The sequence below is a fragment of the Orbilia oligospora genome, assembly GCF_000225545.1.
Source record: "Orbilia oligospora ATCC 24927 unplaced genomic scaffold scaffold00079, whole genome shotgun sequence".
Lineage (NCBI taxonomy): Eukaryota > Fungi > Ascomycota > Orbiliomycetes > Orbiliales > Orbiliaceae > Orbilia > Orbilia oligospora.
The window spans coordinates 212,304-233,703 of NW_011645636.1; the positions used below are offsets into that span (position 1 = coordinate 212,304).

A 21,400-nucleotide genomic window follows, 5' to 3' on the forward strand; every position below is an offset into this window, starting at 1 on the left:
CGTACTACCAATGTATGCAGGGATACTGTACAAAAAAAAGAGAAGAAGAGAATATGTATAGTCTAATGAGGACAAAAGCTTCCTCCCCCATTCCTGTAGGTAAAAAAATAAAATAAAAATGGTGCATAAACTTTTTTTGTTTTTGACCAAGTCCAAGTCCAGTTCAAGTATTTTTGTTATTTTGTACAGATAGAAGATAAAAAGGAGAAAGATTTATTCAATCATACTCATTTTCTTCGTCGAGTTGTGTTTTCGTCGTGGTATCATGATCACGACTGGCCGGCTAATCTCCACGCTCTCAGTGGTAATGCTACGCCGAAAGTCAGCTCCGTTTCCTCTAACAAAGAAAGGAATATACGAATAAAAGAAAGGATCTTACATTGCAACTTCCCAACCGCTCCTCTGATGAATCCCCAAAACGTAACAGCGCCAAAGATAACACACAGTATATTCGTAATATAGTACCCATCCTTTGCAATCGAACATTTACCACCCATCTCGATACAATGCTTCTTCGCATCCTGTGCGACACACGAGAATGCCTGGGTCAAGACACCGGTGGGATCTTTAAACCCTTCACAATTGGCGACGGTGAATGCATCGACCAATTTTAACACAAACACTCTCGGGAATGTACCACCCAGGTTGGAGACGGTAGCTAATAATGTCATATAGGTACCACCGATCAATGGATCTGAAATCTTTGCGTGGAAGGCGGATACGGCGACAAACATAACTGTGCTGCTGAAGGTTGAAAAGATGTGTTCGGCGATGACGACGAGGAGGTACCAAGTATCTACTACTCCGCTGGGTGGGAAGATAGCAACGGTGATGTGTGCGACAACGGCGGCTAACAGACGGCCGACGAAGGCGTAGCACCAGAGTGTCATGGGTTGGAAGTCGGCACACCATTTACCAGCATAATAACCCAGACCGATTTCGAAAGGGAAGTCGATAAGGACGGTGAGGGCGAGGTCTTCCTGGGAGAAACCAAGATCGAGGAGTTTTAGGTTTGTGACGGCATCGTTGACTTGGAAGCCGATTTTGCAGATTAGGTGGATGATGATGAAGACCTGGATGTCTAGTAACAGGAAAGGATTGTTAATGAGGGGGGTAGTTTCGAAAAAAGGGTTGACAATTGGATCATACTCTTAAGCTTCATGATACCCCACATAGTCTTGTAGACGGATACAAGGCCCTCACGAGTTCTGGTCCGTTCTTCCTTCTTGAGGACGGCAAGTCCGATTGTGACGAGCAGGTAAGACCAACCCCAGAAAGTAAGATAGCTGCTCAAGGTCATCAAACCAACATCCTTAGGTACACTTCGGAACCATCGGTTGGCAAAATCGGCCGAGTTGAAAGCTAGGAAGACGGTGAAGGATAAAAATTGACCGGCTGTTAGTCCGACAGTTTGCGCCGTCGAAGCATAGGAAATGTTTTCCGGTGATATTAAGGTCAGCGCCCAACCTAAACCATAATGTCAGCTTTTTTTTCCCTTTCCATCTATAGTATAGCTAGCACTAACCGTCAACAGCGATGTCTTGAGTCGCAGATAAAAACACCAATCCGAAGAAAGTGGCGGTGAAAGTTCCAATGTTATTTTCGGCATGTTCCATCAAGTTATCGATACGACTACCCAACCACAGCATCATCAAACCGCTACAAGCTTGAATAGGTACAATCCAGCTCTTTCTCCTTCCGAACCTAGTGCTCCAGATAGCGTCGACTATAGGACTCCAAGCGAGCTTCATGGAATAAGGATAGGCGGCCAAGGAGAAGGTACCGATTTGGGCATAGGAGAGTTTCGATTTTAGCAGGAAAGGTACGGAACCGCTGGCGAGACCCATGGGAACACCTTGCAGGAAGTAGAGGAGGACCAGTAGAGCAAAGTTTCTTTGGTCCTGGGGCGACAATCCTGATAAGGATTGAGAAGGTGTATTCGGCGCATGATCGTGGTCCAAGGTGAATTCCTCGCGATCCATGAGATGTTGGGCTTGGGAGGCGCTGCTGGAGCCGTTTTCAAAGGAAGTGGAGTGTTTTTTTCTCAGTTCGACATTGCCGTTGGAGTTCATGGCAGGCGGGGAGGAAGAAAAGGAAGAAGAGTTCGGAGAGAGGGCGGCAGTGGCGCCGAGTTCTATGGAGGTTGCGATGGAGGGGGGTTGCCTGTCCCGGGAGGATTTGGGATTTCGGGCGGTTTTCCGTAGAGAACCAGTCTTGCTCATAGTATTTGGGAGGACTGAAGTATCAGAATCTTGAGGAGCGATATCGTTTGAGGATGATGATGATGAAAAGGTAGGAGAAGGGATGGAATCGGATGAAGTTCTAAAATATTCCGAGTCGCATAAATATTAGTATCACTAAGCTGTAATCTATTATATAATCTATTATATAAGAGCAAAGAATCGAAAGTACTTAAGCACTGACCTATGAATGAGAAGGGGCTGTGTGTCTTCAAGTGTACCAGGAGTCTTAGAAGAAGAAGAAGCAGATGATGATGAAAAGATGGGATTCAGAGGAATCGACATGCAAGATGTAGGTAATAAAAAAAAAGAGATGAAGTTGAGGTTGCAGTTGTGGACGAGTGGCGCTTTGAGTGTCTTTGTGGGTGTGTGGAGGCCAGATTGACAGAAGTGTCTTTGAAGGTGGGATGGTTTGGAGCTAAACAGATGGGCGACCGACGCGAATTTACCACCTTTTCTTTCTTTCTATCGATTAGTCAAATTAAATCAATTGATGGTTATGATATGATATGGATAATAAAATAGAATAGAATAGGATAGAATACTTAAGTAATGAATATCATATTATACAGAGGAGGTTGTCCCATTCCAGAGGTCGAGATCGATCTCGAGAATGAAACCCGGCCAAGACTGGAGGCAGCCCACGCGAGAGTTAGTTTACTCCTGACAGCTTTGCTTTGAACCATGTTCACTTCATGTACGCGACTTGCTATTGCTTTTGACATTCGCGAGATTATGGAAGCTAAGCGTATTGGCGATAAGATACAGATACCCACTGCGATCTAATCTAATCACTTCCCCATCCCCTCTAAACCATAACTATTACCTAGTTAACTACCTACCTCCTACTGCCTAGACTTAGAGGTACTTTAGTATCCATCTCCCATCTGCATCTCTCATCTCTCTCATCTCTCTGAATTCTGCAAAAGTGTTGACCATCAACAACACAACACAGCACAACACAACACAACACAACACACTCCAAAATACAACATCTCCAACACATCTTTCTCATCCATCCATCCATCTTAACTATCTCCAACTTCAACTTCAACTTCAACTTCAACTTCAACTTCAACTTCAACTTCAGCTTCATCACCATCATCACCACTATCACAATGTCGTCCCCTCCACCACTACCTCACAAATTCAATCTATCAGAAGAACCAGATCTCCCCGAACTCCAACAGCAAAGTATATCTCCTTCAATACCAAAATATACATACCACATATTACATTACTAACACAAGCCATAACTATATAACAGTCCACGACCTCACTCAACTCCGAAACTCCTACCAAGCATCCCTCCTCTCCCTCCGCTCCACAAAAACTCTCAAAGACCATCTCTCATCATCATCATCATCCTCTTCTACAACTCCTTCCTCACAAACAAAACCCCCCATCTCCATCTCTCCTTCCCTCCAAATCTCTGATAAAAACCTAAACGACATCCTCCTAGCCCGTTCCGCCGAACTCTCAGCCGACCATCAAGAATGGACTCAAGAAGCCCTCTACCGCATGGCCGGCCTCACCAAATTTACCGTCACAGACCCTTCTGCTTCCTCCTCTTCTCCCTTCAACAACATAACCGGAATCCGTATCGAAGTCATGGCCGACGGTAAATTCGGTACTCCCTACTATTTGTTTTTAAAACCACACGATGACACTCCAAAACCCACATCCGAAAACCCTTCACCCACCGAAACCCCCTCGGAAACCCATCTGATCTTGCACAGACACACCATACCCGCATATTTCATCCAACCTCTAAACGATCTAGCCGAAAAATACCTCCCTCCCCCGCCCCGTATCCAAAACCTAGACCGTTTCGTCAGAGACGTCAGACATTTCCTCGTCCTGCATTATTTTCGCAGAGCCAGTCTATCTCACATCAAAAACGAAGTCTACCAGAATATTCCCCAACTCGATCCAGATAATAATAATGATGATAATGATAATGATAATGATAACAACGATAATATCCCAAACATTTATGTCTCCGAATTCATCATAGATCCCGAAGCAAGACTCGTCGAAATCCATTGGCTCCAGACCAATAACCCTTCAACGAAAAGACTCGCCTATATAGCCCTCACAGAAGAAGGCGGTATCGAGGGCCTCGTCGTCAAACAAGACAACCAAAGAATCCTCCACATGGAAATGCAAATAAAGGGACCCAATTGGCTCAGAGGTGCTACCGACTCCATGGATTGGATTCCGGGTCTCTTCCAAAGACTCCAATGGTCTTCTGCTCCTCCCTCTTCCTCATTCTGAACGAGTACCTAATCACGAAAAAATCATGTATAATATAATCTGTTACATCACCATCACCATCACCATCATCTTACGAACTAGATTCATATCTCCCCAAGTATGGCCATAAGGCCCATCCCATTCTATTTGTATTTGCATCTGTGATTGTGATTTTGATTGTATTTGTATTTGATATTCGCATGCAAGCTACCTAGGTTTTGCTCACGTGTTTTGAGGAGCCTCTAGGGGGGAAGAAGGGGAGATATGAATCTGAGGAGGAATCTGAGGAGGGGGGGGGTACTATTTAGTATTAATCCCCTGCCGCCGCCCCCTCTCTCCCTTCTTGATTTTTACCTTCTTTCCCCTTCGTTCCTTCCCCCCCTAGAGGATCCTAATTATGAATAAGGGCACCAACCTTCAAATAAAGCATACCCTCCCTCGTGATTAAATTTAAATCGAGGAAGGGCTGCTCAATCTGAAGGCTACCCAGGCTAGCATTAGTATTATATGTGAGCATGCTAAATACATGCCTTTTTTAAACAGAAAGGTTAGCTAGCTAGCTAGCATCCCTATAGAACGCCCCGTAAAAGTATGCCAGAGAATAAACCAGCCCAGATAAAAATAAAAAAAGTTTAACAAAGAATTTCCTTTCGAGTTTCCCTCCCTCCCTCCCTCCACTTTTTGTTCGTTTGATTTTGTTTGAAGTCGTAGTTGGTGGAGGGAGGGAAGTTATGAAAAGAAAAGGAAATTCATATGGATACATGAAAAGAAAAAAAGAAAAAGAAGATGAAAGGTGTGGTGATCTGGAAAATGCCGAAGAGTAAAAAAAAATGAAATACCCGTAGACAGTTACCAACCACCAGATGAGGCCTCGCCGCCACCACCTCCCCAGGCGTCACCACCATCAGCAGGAGCAGGAGCAGGAGCTGCAGCGCCACCACCGCTGTCCCAATCGCCGCCAGCTTCCCCAGATTCACCACCTCCAACGGCAGTTTCACCTTCCTCGACATCGGAACTCTCTTCTTCGAACTTCAACCCCTCTTCCTCAGAAGGTCGGTATGGCTCTAAGAAAGATGGAACCTCTTGGCCCATTTCAAGCAATGTCTTGGTGAGCGCTTCGGCAAGATGAGCACCATCCCTATCGTTCCAAAACGTAGTGGCCAAACCCATCGTTCCGATGCGAGCAGTGCGGCCTAAGTCAGAAATTTAGTAAACGCTCATCAACATGAATCAAACCACGGGGACTCTTACCAATACGATGAGTATACTCCTCGATAGTTTTAGGCATGTCGTAGTTGATGACGTGCAGAACGTTGCGAACATCAAGCCCACGAGAAGCAACATCGGTAGCAATGAGAATTGGACACTTTCCGGTACGGAAAGCAATTAAAGCGTCCTCACGCTCACGCTGAGTACGATCACCGTGGATGGAAGTAGTTGGGAGACCCTCTATAGATCATTTTTAAGAGATACTCAACTAAATGCTTAATTTTAGGGATTTGACTTACTGTTCCAAAGGAAATCGTCAAGGCTGTCAGCCTCACGCTTGGAATTGACGAAGATCAAGGTGCGGGCAGCCGGGGACGAGGCCAAAAGATCAAAGATGGCTTGACGCTTCTTGTCAAAGTTGGCGTAGATGATCTAGAAGTATATTAGATGCGTCGAATTTTCGACAGTACTCAGGGTGGTACTCACACGTTGAACAACATTTGGATTGACCGAGCCAATACGCCCAACGTTGATGCGAACATAATCATCGGCAAGGAACTCTTTGGCGAGCTTTCGAACAGACTACCAAAATCATGGTGAGAAAAGCACTGCTTGTGAGAATTGATGGCTATACTTACTGCTGGGAAAGTGGCGCTGAACATCATAATCTGAAGATTTTCATCCTCATTATGATCTATATTATTATATCAGCATCTCTTCCAATAAACGCGGGAATATAAAAACTTACCACCGGAGTGGAGGAGCTTGCGAAGTTGCGGCTCGAAACCCATGTCAAGCATTTCATCAGCTTCATCGATAACCGTATAGCTTGGAAGATAGTTAGTTCATTATCGATAGAGCGTCCAATTCAACTTACCGGACACGACCGAGGGAGATATTGCCTCGATCGATGAAATCTTGAAGTCGACCAGGAGTTCCGACGACGAGGTCACAACCCTTTTCTAATTCAGTACGTTGAGGACGAATGTCGGCCCCTCCATAAACCAAGCAAGGTCTCATGAATGATCTGTAGCAAAACTTGCGGCACTCGAGGAAAATTTGGGTAGCCAGCTCGCGAGTTGGAGCAACGATGAGAACCAAAGGCTCTGCCTTGCGACCGTACCCACCACGATTGCTGCGAGGAGCAGCAAGCGTCTTGATTTTCCCCATCAACTTGGAGATGATGGGGGCAAGGAACGCCGCGGTTTTGCCGGAACCTAACAAAGTTTGTTAGAAATTTATTAAGATAACAAGAGTACTTCAAATCAGATATCCTACCAGTTTGGGCACAAGCGATGAGATCAAATCCCTTGACGATAGTTGGGATACAAGCTCGTTGGATGGGAGTCGGAACAGTGTAGTGAGAGAGCTGAAGATTTTCCATGATGACCGGATGGAGTCCCATCTCTTCGAATCTGTTGAACTTTGGGGGGTCCCAAACTTCTCGATTGACATTGTACCAAGATATTTCGATGGTGCCAATCCTAGGTTCTCATTAGCATACAAAACTGCGAAGCAGCGAATACGGGCAGGAAGAATCAGGCACTTACCCCTGGAAGGCACCATTGACAATCGTTGGAACAGTGAAGTCATCACCGAAAATAATCTTCTCGAGAGTGGCATCACGAGGAGCAATCTCACCGTATTCTTCTTTCCACTCAAATCGTGGAGCTTCCGAGTAGAGAGGAATCTCTACATCTGCAGTACCGGTGGTACCAGGCGCAGGAGCATCACGAGAAAAGTTACCGTAGTTATAAGAGGACTTTTCAGCCCACTCCTTCTCTGTATTTTTTTCGTTGGCCATCTCCTGGAGGACCTTAGTAGAGATTGTGAGATCGGTTTCTGGATCCTGCGGCTTTTCTTCTTGGGATGCCTCGGCAGTGGCACCCCACTGGTCTTCGACTTCGTGGGAGGACATGTTGGCGAATCGTGAAGGGAACTAGACATCTAGTTAGCCGTCGAACGAAATGCAAGATCAAGAGATACCAACGGCTAGGAGAATGAAGTGAAATCAAAGCAGGGATTGGAGCAGGAACTATGCACTGGGAAGCCAGATCCAGGATGTGAAGAAAGGAAAACGAGAGAAGAAGATGGAGAGAGAATAATACTGATGGAGGTGATACAGGAGAGGATCGATGGAGAACACAGAAGAAGTTCTTGATGAGAATGGTAGGATGAAAAAGAAGACAGGATGAAGGCAAATATATCTATAGATGAAATCGAAGTGACTACAGGAAGGAAATAAGTGAAGGATGGGACAGTGAGAAGGAGAAGAAGGTAGCTTGAAGGAAGATTACGGCTCCAGCAACGATACGGCTCCAGCAACGATACAGCAACACCAGTAGGGGACTTACTTCACAAACAAGTTAGAGACTTGCGAAAGAAAGTACGAGATGTGGATGATCTCGAGAGAGAGTCAGAACTAATCAACAGCCTTTGGAGCTAAAGTTCAGACAAGGGAGAGCGGATGGATATCTGCGAGCAGGAAGAAAGTTAGATGTTGGGGTGAAGGAAGAAGGGAGTGGGGGGGATGACGGGTCCAGGTTGCTTAAATACCCCTCCGGCAGCAGTGAGGGAAACTTTCTCGGCGCTAGTGCTCTGACCTGAAGTAGTAATACTCAGCGGGGTGTTCTACCCTATTGCTCGGCCAGACATCGGCTCCCGTGAGAGCTCTTGCGATGGAAAAGCAGGCAGAAGTCTGCTGTCAAGGGGATCATATTGGGGGGTCCCACAGGGCGGTTACTTGCCTTCTTCCACCAACTTTGAGATCAAGTAGATTTCCCTCTTACCTATTCGCTCAATTTATACGATTGCTGCCATCCTATCTTATTGCATCGGTGGTTGCTTCACCCAGACCTAAAGAGGTACCTATTTAGTGCAAGGCGTAGCCAAATCCAGTAACGTGAATGTTTTCCTATAATACAGTCCCCAAATCTACCTGTCAATACAATATTCCCAGTTCCTATCCTACTTTCCCGATATCAGGTATGTAGGTACTTAAGTATATATGGAGGAACCTCAAGCCGGTGTTATCACCTGAACAGCAAGCTCATAAACCACAAACAAAATCCCACCGCTCACCACCGTCCTCGAGAGCCGCATAACAGTCCCAGTCCAAAATCCAAGAACTCCACCGTCTTGTAGTATCCCTTGGAAAGCCTCTCGGGTAGTAGTGGCTTTAACACACTGGGATCTAGTCTTGATTGTATCAAACGGTTGTGTGGCTATTGTGGTCACGAGGCCAGCAAATGCCCCGTTTGCAAAGCTTACGGCTGAATTTTGTGGGATATTATTCGCCTTTTCGGTATCTTTAATGATACTGTAGCTCCCTAGTCGTAGTGATGTTGTAGACGCTGTCTTTAGCGTGGTCCCGGTCAATCCACGGTACATTCCCTTTAATCCGTCATCTCGAATAATGGAACCGATTGCATTCCATGATGATTTAAATTTCCTATCTCCCTTAGCATCATCAATTAATGCGGTTTTGATCCTCTCTGTTGGCGTGACCGCGAACACGCTAGCTGTAATACCAGCGCTCATTCCTGCAAGCAAGCTCCTAGCTGGGGAGAGTCGCCCAGTATCTTTATCGTTGAACGTATTTTTGATAGTATCGAAAGATACGAACCGAACTGCATCTTTAGCAATGCTCCCAACAATCAAGGCACTACAACCTTTGTACAGCGCTCGACCACCCTCCCTCTTAATGGTATCCGACACAATCAGGTAAGGATTTCGAGGTAATGGTTGGCCAGCATTGAGCTTTAGTTGTGCTCGTGTTTTAGCATATTCGAATGGGTATGTGATAAAGGCCTCTACGCCACCTGCTATACCGCCTGCTACAAAGGAAACAACTGGAGGCGGTGCTTGGCCAGGCTTTGATTCTGACATCTTTGGATTAGAAATAGTTTAGCCTATACTTCCACATATATGTGTGCATGTGGAAACCAACCAAGATATGACCTTAAGTTAAGTTGTGTTGGCGAGAAAATGCAACAGTGTGTTATTCTGAATGTAATGTACGAGGTATACGATCAATGAACATTAGTGAACTTGATGGAACAATTAATATAATTGACAAGGATGGAGAAGGTTACTACGAAATCTCTAGAAGAGGTTTGGTTCTTGTTAAAGAGGGTGTTCAGGGAGAGAGAGACATCTTGTTTCCCCACTCCTACAATTTTTCCTTTCTGTTTTTCATAGATATAGAGATGCCTTGATGCAAGTTCTGGATACAAGTGTGACGTAACAGTGCGCATTGGATACATCGAGAAGTCTGCCAAGTTGAGAAAGCACAATAAAATCTTCGAGATAGGTAAAACTGTTCTAAGATATCGAACAAATATTGTAGATTGAACAAAGAAGAAAAAAGTGAATGAAATAGAGTAGATAGGGAATGCGGACGTGGCGTGCAACGCCAGGTGGCCGACTGCTTGCAGTCAAAGTTATATGGGTCAAAATCAAAAATAAAATGTCTCCGTAACGCCTGTGGCTCCAAATTCAAATATCTGCCTCCAACAAATGAAAACTCTGGTATATGCGAAAGAAATTGCAGTAGTAAGCCATGAAAACATTGAAGACAAATGCATAAAAAAAATATATAAAAAAACCGATAGGGATGTGCCGAAATAAATAAGAGCAACATGAAAAGGAGGGTATGTTTTGTGACATTATTATGGAAGTTCCATTGATAGGAGTTCGTCTTCCAGGAGCTTTGCATCTTCATCGCTAAATACGATTGTTTTATAAACGCTTTCCACAGGTGCGTAGTCCAAGCCGGTGGCCATCTTTCTCCACTCAATCATGCGAGCGAGGACGTTACGCTGTTCTGTAATAAAGCCCGTCTTTCTTTCTAAAAGCTCGAGTTCCACCACTCGTTCCTCAAGTCTCTGACCTGCACGGAGCTTATCTAGGGCTTTCGAATGGCGGAATTTGAGAGCAGTGTGTTCAGTGTCCCACTTTCCCTTCATTCGGAGCATGCTTTCGCGGTGTCCGCGGCAGAGGGCAACGAATTTACCCTCGTGCTCATCGCTTGCTTTGACTTGCTCAAGAGTCATCCCGAGCTTCTGGCAGAACTCCGCTTCTTCCACCTTAGCTTGTTGGGAGAGCTCGAGGGTTTGATCCTCTAATTCGCTATTGTGGGTGAGGAATTCGCCCACATGGGCGAGCTGGAGATCGGTCATCTCTTCGTAGTGTCGCTGTCTAAGTTTAAACAGAACGGTTCCCGAATAGGTGTTAAAGGTTTCTTGTTCCTCTTTTTGAGTTCGAAAGAGGGCCTTGAGTCGCAAGTCTTCTTCAGTTCTGAGGATCTGTTCTTCGGCGAGTTGTTTGGCTTCTTGCTCCTGTCGGAGTCTCTCCTGGGCTTCCGGATCATTAGCAATAGCAGCCTCCGCTTCCAACCTGGCCTGCTCCGCTTCATTGATTTCATTAACGAGGTTTTGGATATCATCATCGTCCGTCTGTGTGCACCCAGTTGGACAGCCGTATTCAAACGACCATGGGTTTCCGCACATATAACAAAACTCGGCACCACATCGACAGGTCATATGATTACAGCCATAGTTCAGCTCAATCATAGCCCTGCACCGATAGCATCTCTTCCATCCATTATCTTTGCTCAGACCGATGACGGCATTCAATCCAAGATCCTACAAAACCAAGTTAGTTTTCTCTACATCATTCAATATTTGTTCAAACCAAATTTTATCGTACCTCAGGGCAGTCCTCCGTATGCTTATGGGCTTTCCCTTTACAAATACGGCAAGCCCTTGTCCCACACTTCTGACAAGTTCCAACAAGAGGGTGATGTTGGTCCTTTCGGGGGTGATACGGGATGAAGGCACCGCACTTCTGCTTTGGGCAGAACAATCTCTTCTCGACAATGGTGTCATATTCGATGATTTTCCGAGAAAATTTCACCTTGTCCTCGTCGGTCTTGAGAACTCGCTTGATGACATTTGGTCGGACCCTAACACTACAGCACTTGGGAGGCATTGTGTTCTCCTGCTGAGAGGCGGTCATGACCATGACGTTTAAACATTCTTCGCAATACCTGTGGTCGCAATCCAGAGTAACAATTTCCGTTACGGGGAACATGTCGGTGCAAGAAACGCATTCCCTATACATAAAAGTTAGAACGTGGTGAATTGGGGGGGGCTAGAGTGTATTGGTTACGAACCTTTTGGTAGACCCCGGCGTCTTGAAGTAAGGCTCGCGAGCCCTTGCGTACACCTTCCCGGCAACCGTCGAACGGTCCGGTTGCTGGAGCTCGAACTTGAACTTTTCAATGAAGCCCCTAGCGTTGACATCCCGGTATTCATCGTATAGGAAATATGGCGAGGTGGACCAAGGTTCCTCTCCAAAGACAGACTTCCTGACCGAAGCAGAAGCTTTCCCCGGGGCAAGTCGGACACTCCAGAGCGCCCTCTTGATTTTGTCCCTCCTACTCAAATACCTACGAGGCGGAGGGGGGTAGTCATGGATGAGTCCATCAACCCATGGGCGGTCAGGGTCCTGATATGAAGCGTCTGAATCGGAAGAAGAGGTCGAGGCCCGTGAAGCTGGCCTCTGGATTTCTTCCGTGCTCCCCTCCACATTTTCCTCTACATTTTCCTCTACATTCTCCTCTGACTTCTCCTCTGCCTTTTCTTCTGGTTTCCCTTCTTCCTCTAGTCCATTTGCCTCTGGAACCAAACCTGCCGATCCAATTTCTTCTTCCTTAGATTCTGTCGAACTGGTTTCATCATGTCGAAGCTTTGCCGCAAGGCCAGCCTCTAGAGTTTCGGGAGGCACAGTTAGAACGGTATCTTGTGTGTGCCTCTTTGACGAACTAGCCTCCGCTGAAGCGACCGAAGATGCCGAAGCCGATAGAGCACCAAGGACATTAATGCTCGAGTTCGTACTTGCGGTGCCTGGTCTGGCTTCTAATTTTGTGATTGTGAACTGGATGGCGAGTAGTTCCTGCAACACATCGTTGTATTTGGCTTTGGATTGTGAGTAAGGGCCTGTAACCAAATCCTCCTCGTTTTCTCCAAGCTGGGCTTCGGAAATAAACTTGTCGAGAACTTGTTGCTTATAAAGTTCCCAATCCAGTTCTCTCGGAAGCGGCTGTTTACCAAGTTTTAAAGCCTCGATGTTACCAGCTGTTGAGGAGGAACTTGCGCTTGCACTTGCAGACGACATGCTTTCAGGTGCAGACATGGGGCGTCCGATAGGGCGGGGAACAGAGTACGGAATCAACATCCTCAAACTAACGACAATGGTAGTAAAAAGTATGGATCGGGTTTAAAAGAGAACGCTTTCGCGTTCGGTAGATGGGCTGGCTACTTAAGAAAGGATCCCGCTTGCTTTGAAAGAACTACTAGTTCCGTAGGTAGTCAGCGGCTGGGATTCTTTGACCTATAACCAGGTAGGATCTCCGTTTGGTCTGTTGGTGACTTCGACTTGGCTTGCAGGTATCCAAAGGTTCTAAGCGAAACACCCAACGTTGCTTCCCTGTGTCGGACGGACGGCGGAGACTAAAAAGAATTGACTTGGGAGAGACCAGAAATGCAAGGTGATGACGCCGAATCCTAGTTATTTATTATGCGCAGCTGGAAGTTCAAAGCTCAGAGTTCAAAGGCCAGATTTTGGAGTTAATATTTGGCTGGATCAGTGAGTCGTAAGCCATCTCAAAGACGCATCTCCCATGTTTACACACAAACGTCCCGAAACTCGTTCACACGAGGCTGATCGACAGCCTCCCCGCTTGGGCTATCTGGGATCGCGGCTTAGTCAAGCCTCCCCACGAAATGAGTCTAATCCTCATTTAGGCCTCAAATTGTGAAGAACTAAGTGAAAAAAGGAAGTGGCAGGGATGACTTAGGCGAGAATACACTCAAGCCCACGGCCCATGGCGAAGTGCCTGGAGAAAGCCTGGGTCGAAAAAGTATGCAGCGGCGCTATCGTTGGGCTGTCCAGACGGCTGAGCCCCGTTCGGTTTGAAGGGAACTGAAATCACGACCAATCATGCCAACTCTTCTCTTCCTTTTTTTCTTTCCTTCAAGATTTCAAAAGAAAGAGGGTTTCGAAACTTTGAAGATTTGGGCAACGGGAACCCGAGAATAACAAATCTATGATTCACCTTGCAAGGTCTTGAGTGGATTTAAAAAACTTTCTGGCATTGATGATCTCAACTTGGCCTGATTTTCCCGCGAACCGGCACGGAACAAATGGACTTTCTGTATCCCTAACCGAGTTGGTGACCACGACAATCGCAAGGTCAAAATCTGCCATGTTTATTAAAGAAGGGTTGAGAGCACATGGAGGAAAATACCGATATCAGCAAGAAGTTCGAGCTCCCGTTCCACAGCCCTTGTGGATGCCGGATGGTGACACGTGTGTTCGGAATATTCGTCTCTAAGCGTATCGGTCGAGACACAAATTGCACATAAACCCAGATCCCAGAATTCGAAGTCCGAAATGAAATATGGATTCGAGAAGGATGGTGTATGTTCACGGGTATTCGACCGACAATATTCGCAGACCTGGTATTTTCCGGACACAATATCGATATGTATCCCTGTACTTACGTCCTGCACAGGACGTGTTACCGACGAATCGAATGGCTAGCGATAATCAGTCTATCACCAATCAGCCAATATTCAAACCCGATGCACAAAGGTTGTTCCGGTATCTCTAAAAGCAAACGGCTTTTTGAAGACGTTCAATGCACGAAGGTGGGTCGGTGGGTCGGTGGGTCGTTTGGTTCTGTGGAGTCGAACATGCACTTGGCACACTACACTCCATTCCTCGCAGCCCGCAGCCCACAACACATCGACCGATGCAAGGCTCAAGTATTTCGAGTATTAATTGACGTATTTCAAACACTAAGCATCGTTAAAACTGAAGTTAGTGGATTCTGCTGAAGGATTGGGCTAATCTTGGTGGAGAGGCTAGGCTACATAGGATACAAGCTTCCAAGGTCGGGCTTGCACTTGAGAGTGGATCCCCATTGAACGATCTTGCGGGTTGGTAATAGTTGTAGTTGACCCGAGATTGCGGTATTGATCAAGGCTAACGCACATCACGTAGTAGACATATAATAAGACCAAAAAATATAAAAAGTCTAACTTACAGTAATGCCTTCCCTAAAGTCCGTGTATCAATATCAAAAAACTGGCGACAAAGGAGAGGTGGGTTATCCAGCAAGGAGGCGATTAGGCGTAGACGGCCCACAGCTCAGGAGGTTGATACTGTCTCGTTACATCGGGTTTTCTTTAGGCACAAGTCCCATCCGACTAGGTCTCGAGATAGAGATTCCACTCGAGAGGGTACCAGGACGAAAACCCCGTTAGCCGACGGCTGAAAGGTCTTGAGTAGCGCGGACTTTGTATCGAGGGTGCATTACTCGACGAGACGCAGTTGGATTCACCACTATGCAAGGTTGCATGCGGTATTCGATCTCATTCTCTCAAGCCATTGACCATGATTGATCCATGCGGTATCATTTCGGAACAAGGAGAACGCTAAATATGAGGTCTACCAGATCTGAATTCCGAGCTTCGTTCTAGGTCGTATTGAAATTTGAAATATGATGCCTGTTGTGTTTTAGTGTCGATATTCGAAAGAAAGGCTCGAGCGGAGTGTACATCTGAGTACAAATTCAGCTGATCCATGTACCGATCATTAATTGACTAGGCAAGATTAATCAATACCGGTACCTCATGGCCACACAGATACAAATACGCCGGCGCTGCGGAGGTGTAATGGTTGCTAGTCAGTCGCATAATATATCAAGCCGGGTATCTGAAATTGTCAATAACTACAGCCATACCTCTCTTACCCTACATAGTCACCTAGGTAAAAATCGAATGCCTAGCCAGAAGGAAGAAGTTCGGCCAGGGATCCTGAGGCCTTTGGATTAGCGTCGCACTTAGCTCTCCCCTATAATAATTAGTACTCTCGAAAATGCAACTTACGCGAGGAATTGATCACCGGAACCACAATTGGAGTTTTTAATAAACTTTCTGTGTCACCGAAATCTCCCACGAGTGCTGTGGAGTGACAGACAACCTCATGTCAGGGTCTAATGGGGTATGTGGAGACGCCCGGCCTAACGTTAACGTCCCACCTTTCGCTAGCTTCGAATTCCTGAACGACTTCGCCAGTGTGTTTCACTGCGGCGGCGGCGCGGGAAGAAGCTCAGATCAAGATGACTTGGCCGGTTCCCATCCTGCCGAACCATGGTACATGGGAACCATGGAAGTTTACGTAGCTCGTTCTTATTATGCATGTTCATGTTCGATCTCGTCAAGTTTTGGTCTAGAACGAAACAACAACAACAAAAAAACACTCACACCGACTCGACTCTCGAGCTCTCGTCGACAGCTGTCCAGTACACGTACAGCTGAGCCAACTGATCGATCGATTATCTCCTTAGGCCCATACGCAGGCAAATTCCGTCAAGACAACCTCGCATTTTAAACATCCAATCGGATGGGCTAGCTCATTTCCTAGCATACATACACGTGCAGGGTTTTGCGGAGTCTGGATCGATTTCGACACAGGTTGCAGGATGATTCCCCTCTTTTTCTGGGAGTTTGCGGTCTAGCCCTAGGTCATCAAGTGGCATATCCTGGAATGAGCTGTTGACCCTTGTGATTTCACTACAATATGCAGATTGCTTGCCTGGTTTCCTCTACATTCGATCAAAATAACATCTATATCGAAGAGTTTTTCGACGCTTTTGGAGATATCTAGATCTGGAGAACATGAAAATGTTGGAAGGGGGGCTCTTCTTCATTGTCCGGCGACTAGGCGGAAGCAAGGGAATCGCCAATCTTGCGAAGAGTCAAGGAATCTGTAACAGGCGAGCATACCCTACCTGTGTATCTTGCCTATCTCGCGACACGATTTATCTCGAGTAGGCGAAAAATATTTGAGGGTGGTGAGTTTTCCGGGTCAAGCGTAATTTAAAAGTCTTGACCTGGGCAATTCCAAGCAACCCCGTCCAACCCGCCCCTGTCAATTCTTCCCTTCCTTCCTTCCAACATAAGGCTTCCAAGATACGGTACCTGGGACTACCTTACTCGAAGCGTGGCCGCCAGGATTTGTCCCATGGTACTGCTTCTACTAGCGTATGTAGGTGACCCGAGCATTTTGTCACATATGCGGTACACCCGCCCTTGTCTGAGGATGCGATATGTTGATTGGCGTGCTTTCACTCTGCCGCCAGCAATAAAACTAGGCAATCGGGGGCGACGCTACTAGTTCTCTTCATTGCAACCGTTCGGAATGATACAATATCAATTTGCCATTGCTCTGGCAAGCTGGATTGCAGTAGATTGCTCTAGGTTAGCTTCGGCAGCTAGCTAGCTTTAGTATCCCAAAATACGATATCAATTCTTGTTTCCAGCGTCAGCTTGCATGACTTCACCGAGTCAGAGGTGTAAGCCAGACTATCTTTTTTTCGATCCAGAGCCCCCATAGAGCCCCCGTGCCCAATCATCAATTGGCAATCGACCAACAATTGAATTCCTGTAAATTATAAATCAACGATGCACACACAAACTCGATCCACTAGCCATATCGAAGTTCAGCTAGCCATGATAAAAGAGATTCTAGTAGCATATCGAGAAAAAAACGGAAACTGCACCATTGCGCGTGAGACGCCCTTGCATTTTTCGGATATCAACAAAACTGGTATCTCAATATTATTATGTCCATCGATCCTGCCGCAAATCTCACCCCACGTATGCACATTTATTATAATATATGCAAGAGAAAGAGGGCGTTCCAAGGTACTGCTCCAAGGAACTAGAGATGCAAAATGCACAAGGGCCTGGAAGCAAGTGGCAATGATAATTTTGAGAACCTGGTAAAATCGAGGAGGAGAATGAAAGAACTCGAGCGATAAATCCTGGGGAATTGCATACCATGGCTCGAAAACATGAAGGGTTATATATCGTCAAGGCCCCGACGACGAAATCAGCCATTTCTTATCCCAGACCATCTGCTATCTATCAAAAAAGAGCAGCAGAAGATTCTTCATACCACCATATTTATATCAAATTTGAATATTTAAATCTCGATTCTCTCTTAAGAAGTCTCATTTTCGGAATATTGCATATAATCCCCATACTCATTGAAGTTTTACATAAATTTCATTCATTGGAACAATTATTTGTTCAGATACCCTTCGAAAGCTTCCTCCCTGCCGAATTCCTTGTCGTCTACATCGCCCATTCCCAATCGGGTAATTGGCTAGATTCAGGTGATTTCGGGCTGAACAGCCAATAAAAGTGTTGAGAACACTTTCAGGATATATACTCCCAATTGTGCCAGTAACATCTGTCTGGGGTTATTCCTTTTGCCTCTGAAGGTTCGAATACAATCTCTAGAGGAAAATTACACGCTTTTTTGTGGTTTTATAATGCCTCGAAAGTCTGGAACGGTGCAACCTAAGCGGGCGGGGAAGAAGTCGGTGATGAGCCGGGAGCAGGTTCTAAAGATGGAGAAGATTGAGAAGATAAGGAGCTCCGCACCCTTACAAATCATGGACGGGCTAAAGGCCCGGAGAGGTCGACCAAAGAGGCAATGGCCCAATCCTATGACCCGGTTGAATCCCTACGAGGATGGTGAGTGTACATTCCACACACACATTAGAGTTCGACTTGTCCCAACACGGTTTGGAGCACCGCTAACATCAAGGGTACCGATAGTTCCGATGGTTGTCAAGCCGCAGGTACGTCTTTTTATATTGATACGATGGAGATTACCCCAGCAGACCCGGTGGAATGGCTGTCTTTGCGTTGATGTCGTATTTTTGAAGTTCCCGTGATGTTTCGCGCCAATATTAACGTTTTCGGCTGTTAACCCCGGTTAGACAACCGCCGAGCCACAGATTGAGCGTAAATCAAAGGGGCCCCTTCCACCGTTGAAGATCGTCATGGAGTCGGCTCCGGGGACGAAACGGTCTAAACGGAATGTTACGGTCACCAAGTTTGACGAGCCTGAAGAAGTGGAGACTGATGCTCTCGGAGAGGCTAGCCTCCTTGCACATGCTGAGGCCGGACTTCCGCATCACGTCCAGGTCCCGCCTGGGTATTCTTATGAAGAGTTCAGACGAGCCTCTAAAAGCCCAAGTGAGGCTCCCTCCGATACCTCGACTCCAAATGGGTCGTACCGTAAGTACCTAACATCATAACATCCATACGATGAGGATATTCGATTAATTAAGATCATCTACACTATGCTATGTTATGATGCTGATTGCAAGGTGTTTCTTCAGCATCTACACCACTGTCGACACATTACCATGCCACCCCGGGACTCATGTCCCCACCAACATTCTACCATTCCCCTTCGGAGCTAAATAGCTCCATGGGTGTGAACGTTTCTTCCATCTCTCTGCCTCCTCTTCTCACGTCCTCGAGCTCGGCACCTCACCCCTGGTTGACTCTCCCGACTCTCCACTATGGCAGGGTTGAGGCCCCACCTTGGCCCTGGGCGCCGGCGGCCTCACATAGCTTCTACCAGAATTCGTATCATTCGGCAGATGGCTACCACTACTAGTGTCCTCAAGGCTATAATACTCAACCTAATATCAACAATCAACGACAACCCTCCTATCCTTCCATTTTGGCCCGTTACCAACGAGTTTGTTCATTTATATTTTTATATCGGTCTTTGCGTGGCGTATGCGTGGCGTATGGTGGAACCTTGTGTCACCATAGCGGTCGATGGTCCGTGTTGTCTGTGGCTGTGGTAGTGGCTGTGATAGTTAAGGCTGGTGCCAACACAGCACTTTAGTTCTAAGGCGTCATGCGGCACAGTGCAGCGACAGCCCAACACGGACGATATCTCTGCTATCTCTGCTACCAGCCAGTGCCAGCGTTTTCGTCTATTTTTTGTCTTTTGCGTCGTTTATTCGCCCAGCCTCGTTAATTATCTTTGATCTTTGCATTGACGCAATGAGCTGTCACCTCATGACCATACTATCTATCTATATCCTTCCTCTTCCCTTTGTTTCTTGCTCCTAGCATGCCTTTTTTTTTTTTTTTTTCTCGAGCTCGTTCGCCCTGGCTAAAGACTCCTGAGGCTGGAATTTCGGTGGAACATTAATTGAAAGGCTGGATGATGCAGCACGGTGCATGATGCATCCAAGGAGATGTCATTGGCGTTGTATATATGGAGTTACATACCTTACTTACCACTAATACCTATTATTACTTACATCTAATGCAGATACGATTTCTCTTTTTTACCAAATATTGTGCACAGGCTGGCCTGATAGCATCTGGGAACTTGGGAAAAAAAAACTTGGTTCAAGAAGGAGCTGAAAGTGGATCTTGCAACTCTCTTCTGCAGGCTATGTCTTGGGACAAGGTTAGGACCTGTTATGGCCTGTTAAGACCTGTTAGGACCTGTTCACAGGAGCCTTTCATCTGCTCGAACAAGAGCTTCGGTTATGAAGCCTAAGCTGCTGATGACCCAAAGCAGAGCTGTGGGTTTTGCACTAGGCTTAATCCCGTAATTGGCCAACTCATCGTCCGCATCACCATCCCTTCGATAATCACAGACGGGGTTCATCCCATTTCGCCTCTTCTCGACTGGAGCCAATTGCCGTCATTCACCCTTTTTTGATGTACTAGATGTTTCGCAGTATGCATGCCGATGCAAAGGAAGGTTTTTTTTTCTCTCTCTCTCTCTCTGTCTCTCTTCCCGCCTTGCTCTCTCATCTCATCACTGCCGCTTGTCTACCTTTTTTTTTTTTTGTTTGTTTAATCTTTCCTATCAAAATTTGGTTCACATCCTTGGCCCTCTTCATTTGGTACTATACTATACGGGTATACCTTCAGAGGGACATAGGGTACTTTATACTACTGCCCGATTGACGTAGACTGCCTTGTCCCTCCTCGAAGCTTAAAATTAATTTATTTTAGATCTAATATAATATACATTGGTCATTAAAATCTTCTTGCGCAATTCATCCCTTCCTTTCCCTTCCTTTCATAAATCTTTTTGATCTTTCTGTTTTGCGACCGACTATAAACTTTTCGACGAATCACGACCAACTGTTGTTTCTCTCCCTCTCTTTCTATATTAATTATTCATCTCTCTTGTACGATACTAAGACCCGGAATTCATATTACGACGGTATCACGATTCCATCTGTGCAGCACAATACCAAAAGGTTTTTTTCTTGTGCAAACGCTAGTACTTCTTTCCGAGGCCAGAGAGAATCCGGACGGCTAGATCAGGATTCCCCAGGTGACAGTGGCTTTTAACTTACGTCTTAGGAAATTTCAATCACAATCACAATCAGGCAATTAGCATCAATTGCCCGTGCCTGTACATACTCCGATAGTTTACGAGGTTAGTTACTTGTTAGTTGTTTCCTTGAATTCGGATTCCTCCATCCCTTTACGTTTACACACGCTTTTCTTCTTCTCTTTCTTTCTTCTCTCCCCGTCGATGCATAAGTAACTTAAGTTATTGGTCTGAATACTTAGCTAACCGGCCGGCGCTTTGGAATTTCGAAAAACAACTAGGGTGTATCGCAAGTAACTACGGCGATATCTAATTACTAAGAAGTTATATCTAATCGATACACGAGTAATTCCACATACTGTGTATTTGCGCGCTGGAACACGGAGCACAATCTCATATCGAAAAGGGCTGAAGGTAAAACCCTGATAGTGAAGCGTGGGAAATAG

At 46.0% G+C, this 21,400-nt stretch overlaps 6 protein-coding genes across 6 annotated transcripts; 2 read left to right on the forward strand and 4 right to left on the reverse strand.

The window, feature by feature from the left end:
* Window positions 1-269: 269 nt before the first annotated feature.
* Window positions 270-2,525, reverse strand: AOL_s00079g77 (uncharacterized protein; the record flags this gene model as incomplete). Its single annotated transcript, XM_011123952.1, has 5 exons — window positions 270-310; window positions 380-1,081; window positions 1,150-1,467; window positions 1,526-2,322; window positions 2,425-2,525. The coding sequence occupies 5 exons, from the start codon at window positions 2,523-2,525 to the stop codon at window positions 270-272; spliced, it is 1,959 nt and encodes a 652-aa protein (XP_011122254.1).
* An 833-nt stretch (window positions 2,526-3,358) lies between these two features.
* On the forward strand, window positions 3,359-4,517 carry AOL_s00079g78 (uncharacterized protein; the record flags this gene model as incomplete). Its single annotated transcript, XM_011123953.1, has 2 exons — window positions 3,359-3,434; window positions 3,508-4,517. The coding sequence occupies 2 exons, from the start codon at window positions 3,359-3,361 to the stop codon at window positions 4,515-4,517; spliced, it is 1,086 nt and encodes a 361-aa protein (XP_011122255.1).
* Window positions 4,518-5,345: 828 nt separating this feature from the next.
* Window positions 5,346-7,623, reverse strand: AOL_s00079g79 (uncharacterized protein; the record flags this gene model as incomplete). Its single annotated transcript, XM_011123954.1, has 9 exons — window positions 5,346-5,689; window positions 5,748-5,945; window positions 6,005-6,137; window positions 6,192-6,287; window positions 6,344-6,399; window positions 6,454-6,533; window positions 6,583-6,922; window positions 6,984-7,189; window positions 7,256-7,623. 9 exons carry the CDS (start codon window positions 7,621-7,623, stop codon window positions 5,346-5,348), a joined length of 1,821 nt encoding a protein of 606 aa, XP_011122256.1.
* Window positions 7,624-8,723: 1,100 nt separating this feature from the next.
* AOL_s00079g80 (uncharacterized protein) lies at window positions 8,724-9,593 on the reverse strand (the record flags this gene model as incomplete). The annotated part of the gene is made up of 1 exon (XM_011123955.1): window positions 8,724-9,593. The coding sequence occupies one exon, from the start codon at window positions 9,591-9,593 to the stop codon at window positions 8,724-8,726; it is 870 nt and encodes a 289-aa protein (XP_011122257.1).
* A 782-nt stretch (window positions 9,594-10,375) lies between these two features.
* On the reverse strand, window positions 10,376-12,902 carry AOL_s00079g81 (uncharacterized protein; the record flags this gene model as incomplete). Its single annotated transcript, XM_011123956.1, has 3 exons — window positions 10,376-11,350; window positions 11,415-11,820; window positions 11,881-12,902. 3 exons carry the CDS (start codon window positions 12,900-12,902, stop codon window positions 10,376-10,378), a joined length of 2,403 nt encoding a protein of 800 aa, XP_011122258.1.
* A 5,212-nt stretch (window positions 12,903-18,114) lies between these two features.
* On the forward strand, window positions 18,115-19,256 carry AOL_s00079g82 (uncharacterized protein; the record flags this gene model as incomplete). The annotated part of the gene is made up of 4 exons (XM_011123957.1): window positions 18,115-18,319; window positions 18,404-18,426; window positions 18,568-18,868; window positions 18,973-19,256. 4 exons carry the CDS (start codon window positions 18,115-18,117, stop codon window positions 19,254-19,256), a joined length of 813 nt encoding a protein of 270 aa, XP_011122259.1.
* Between the last annotated feature and the right edge of the window lie 2,144 nt (window positions 19,257-21,400).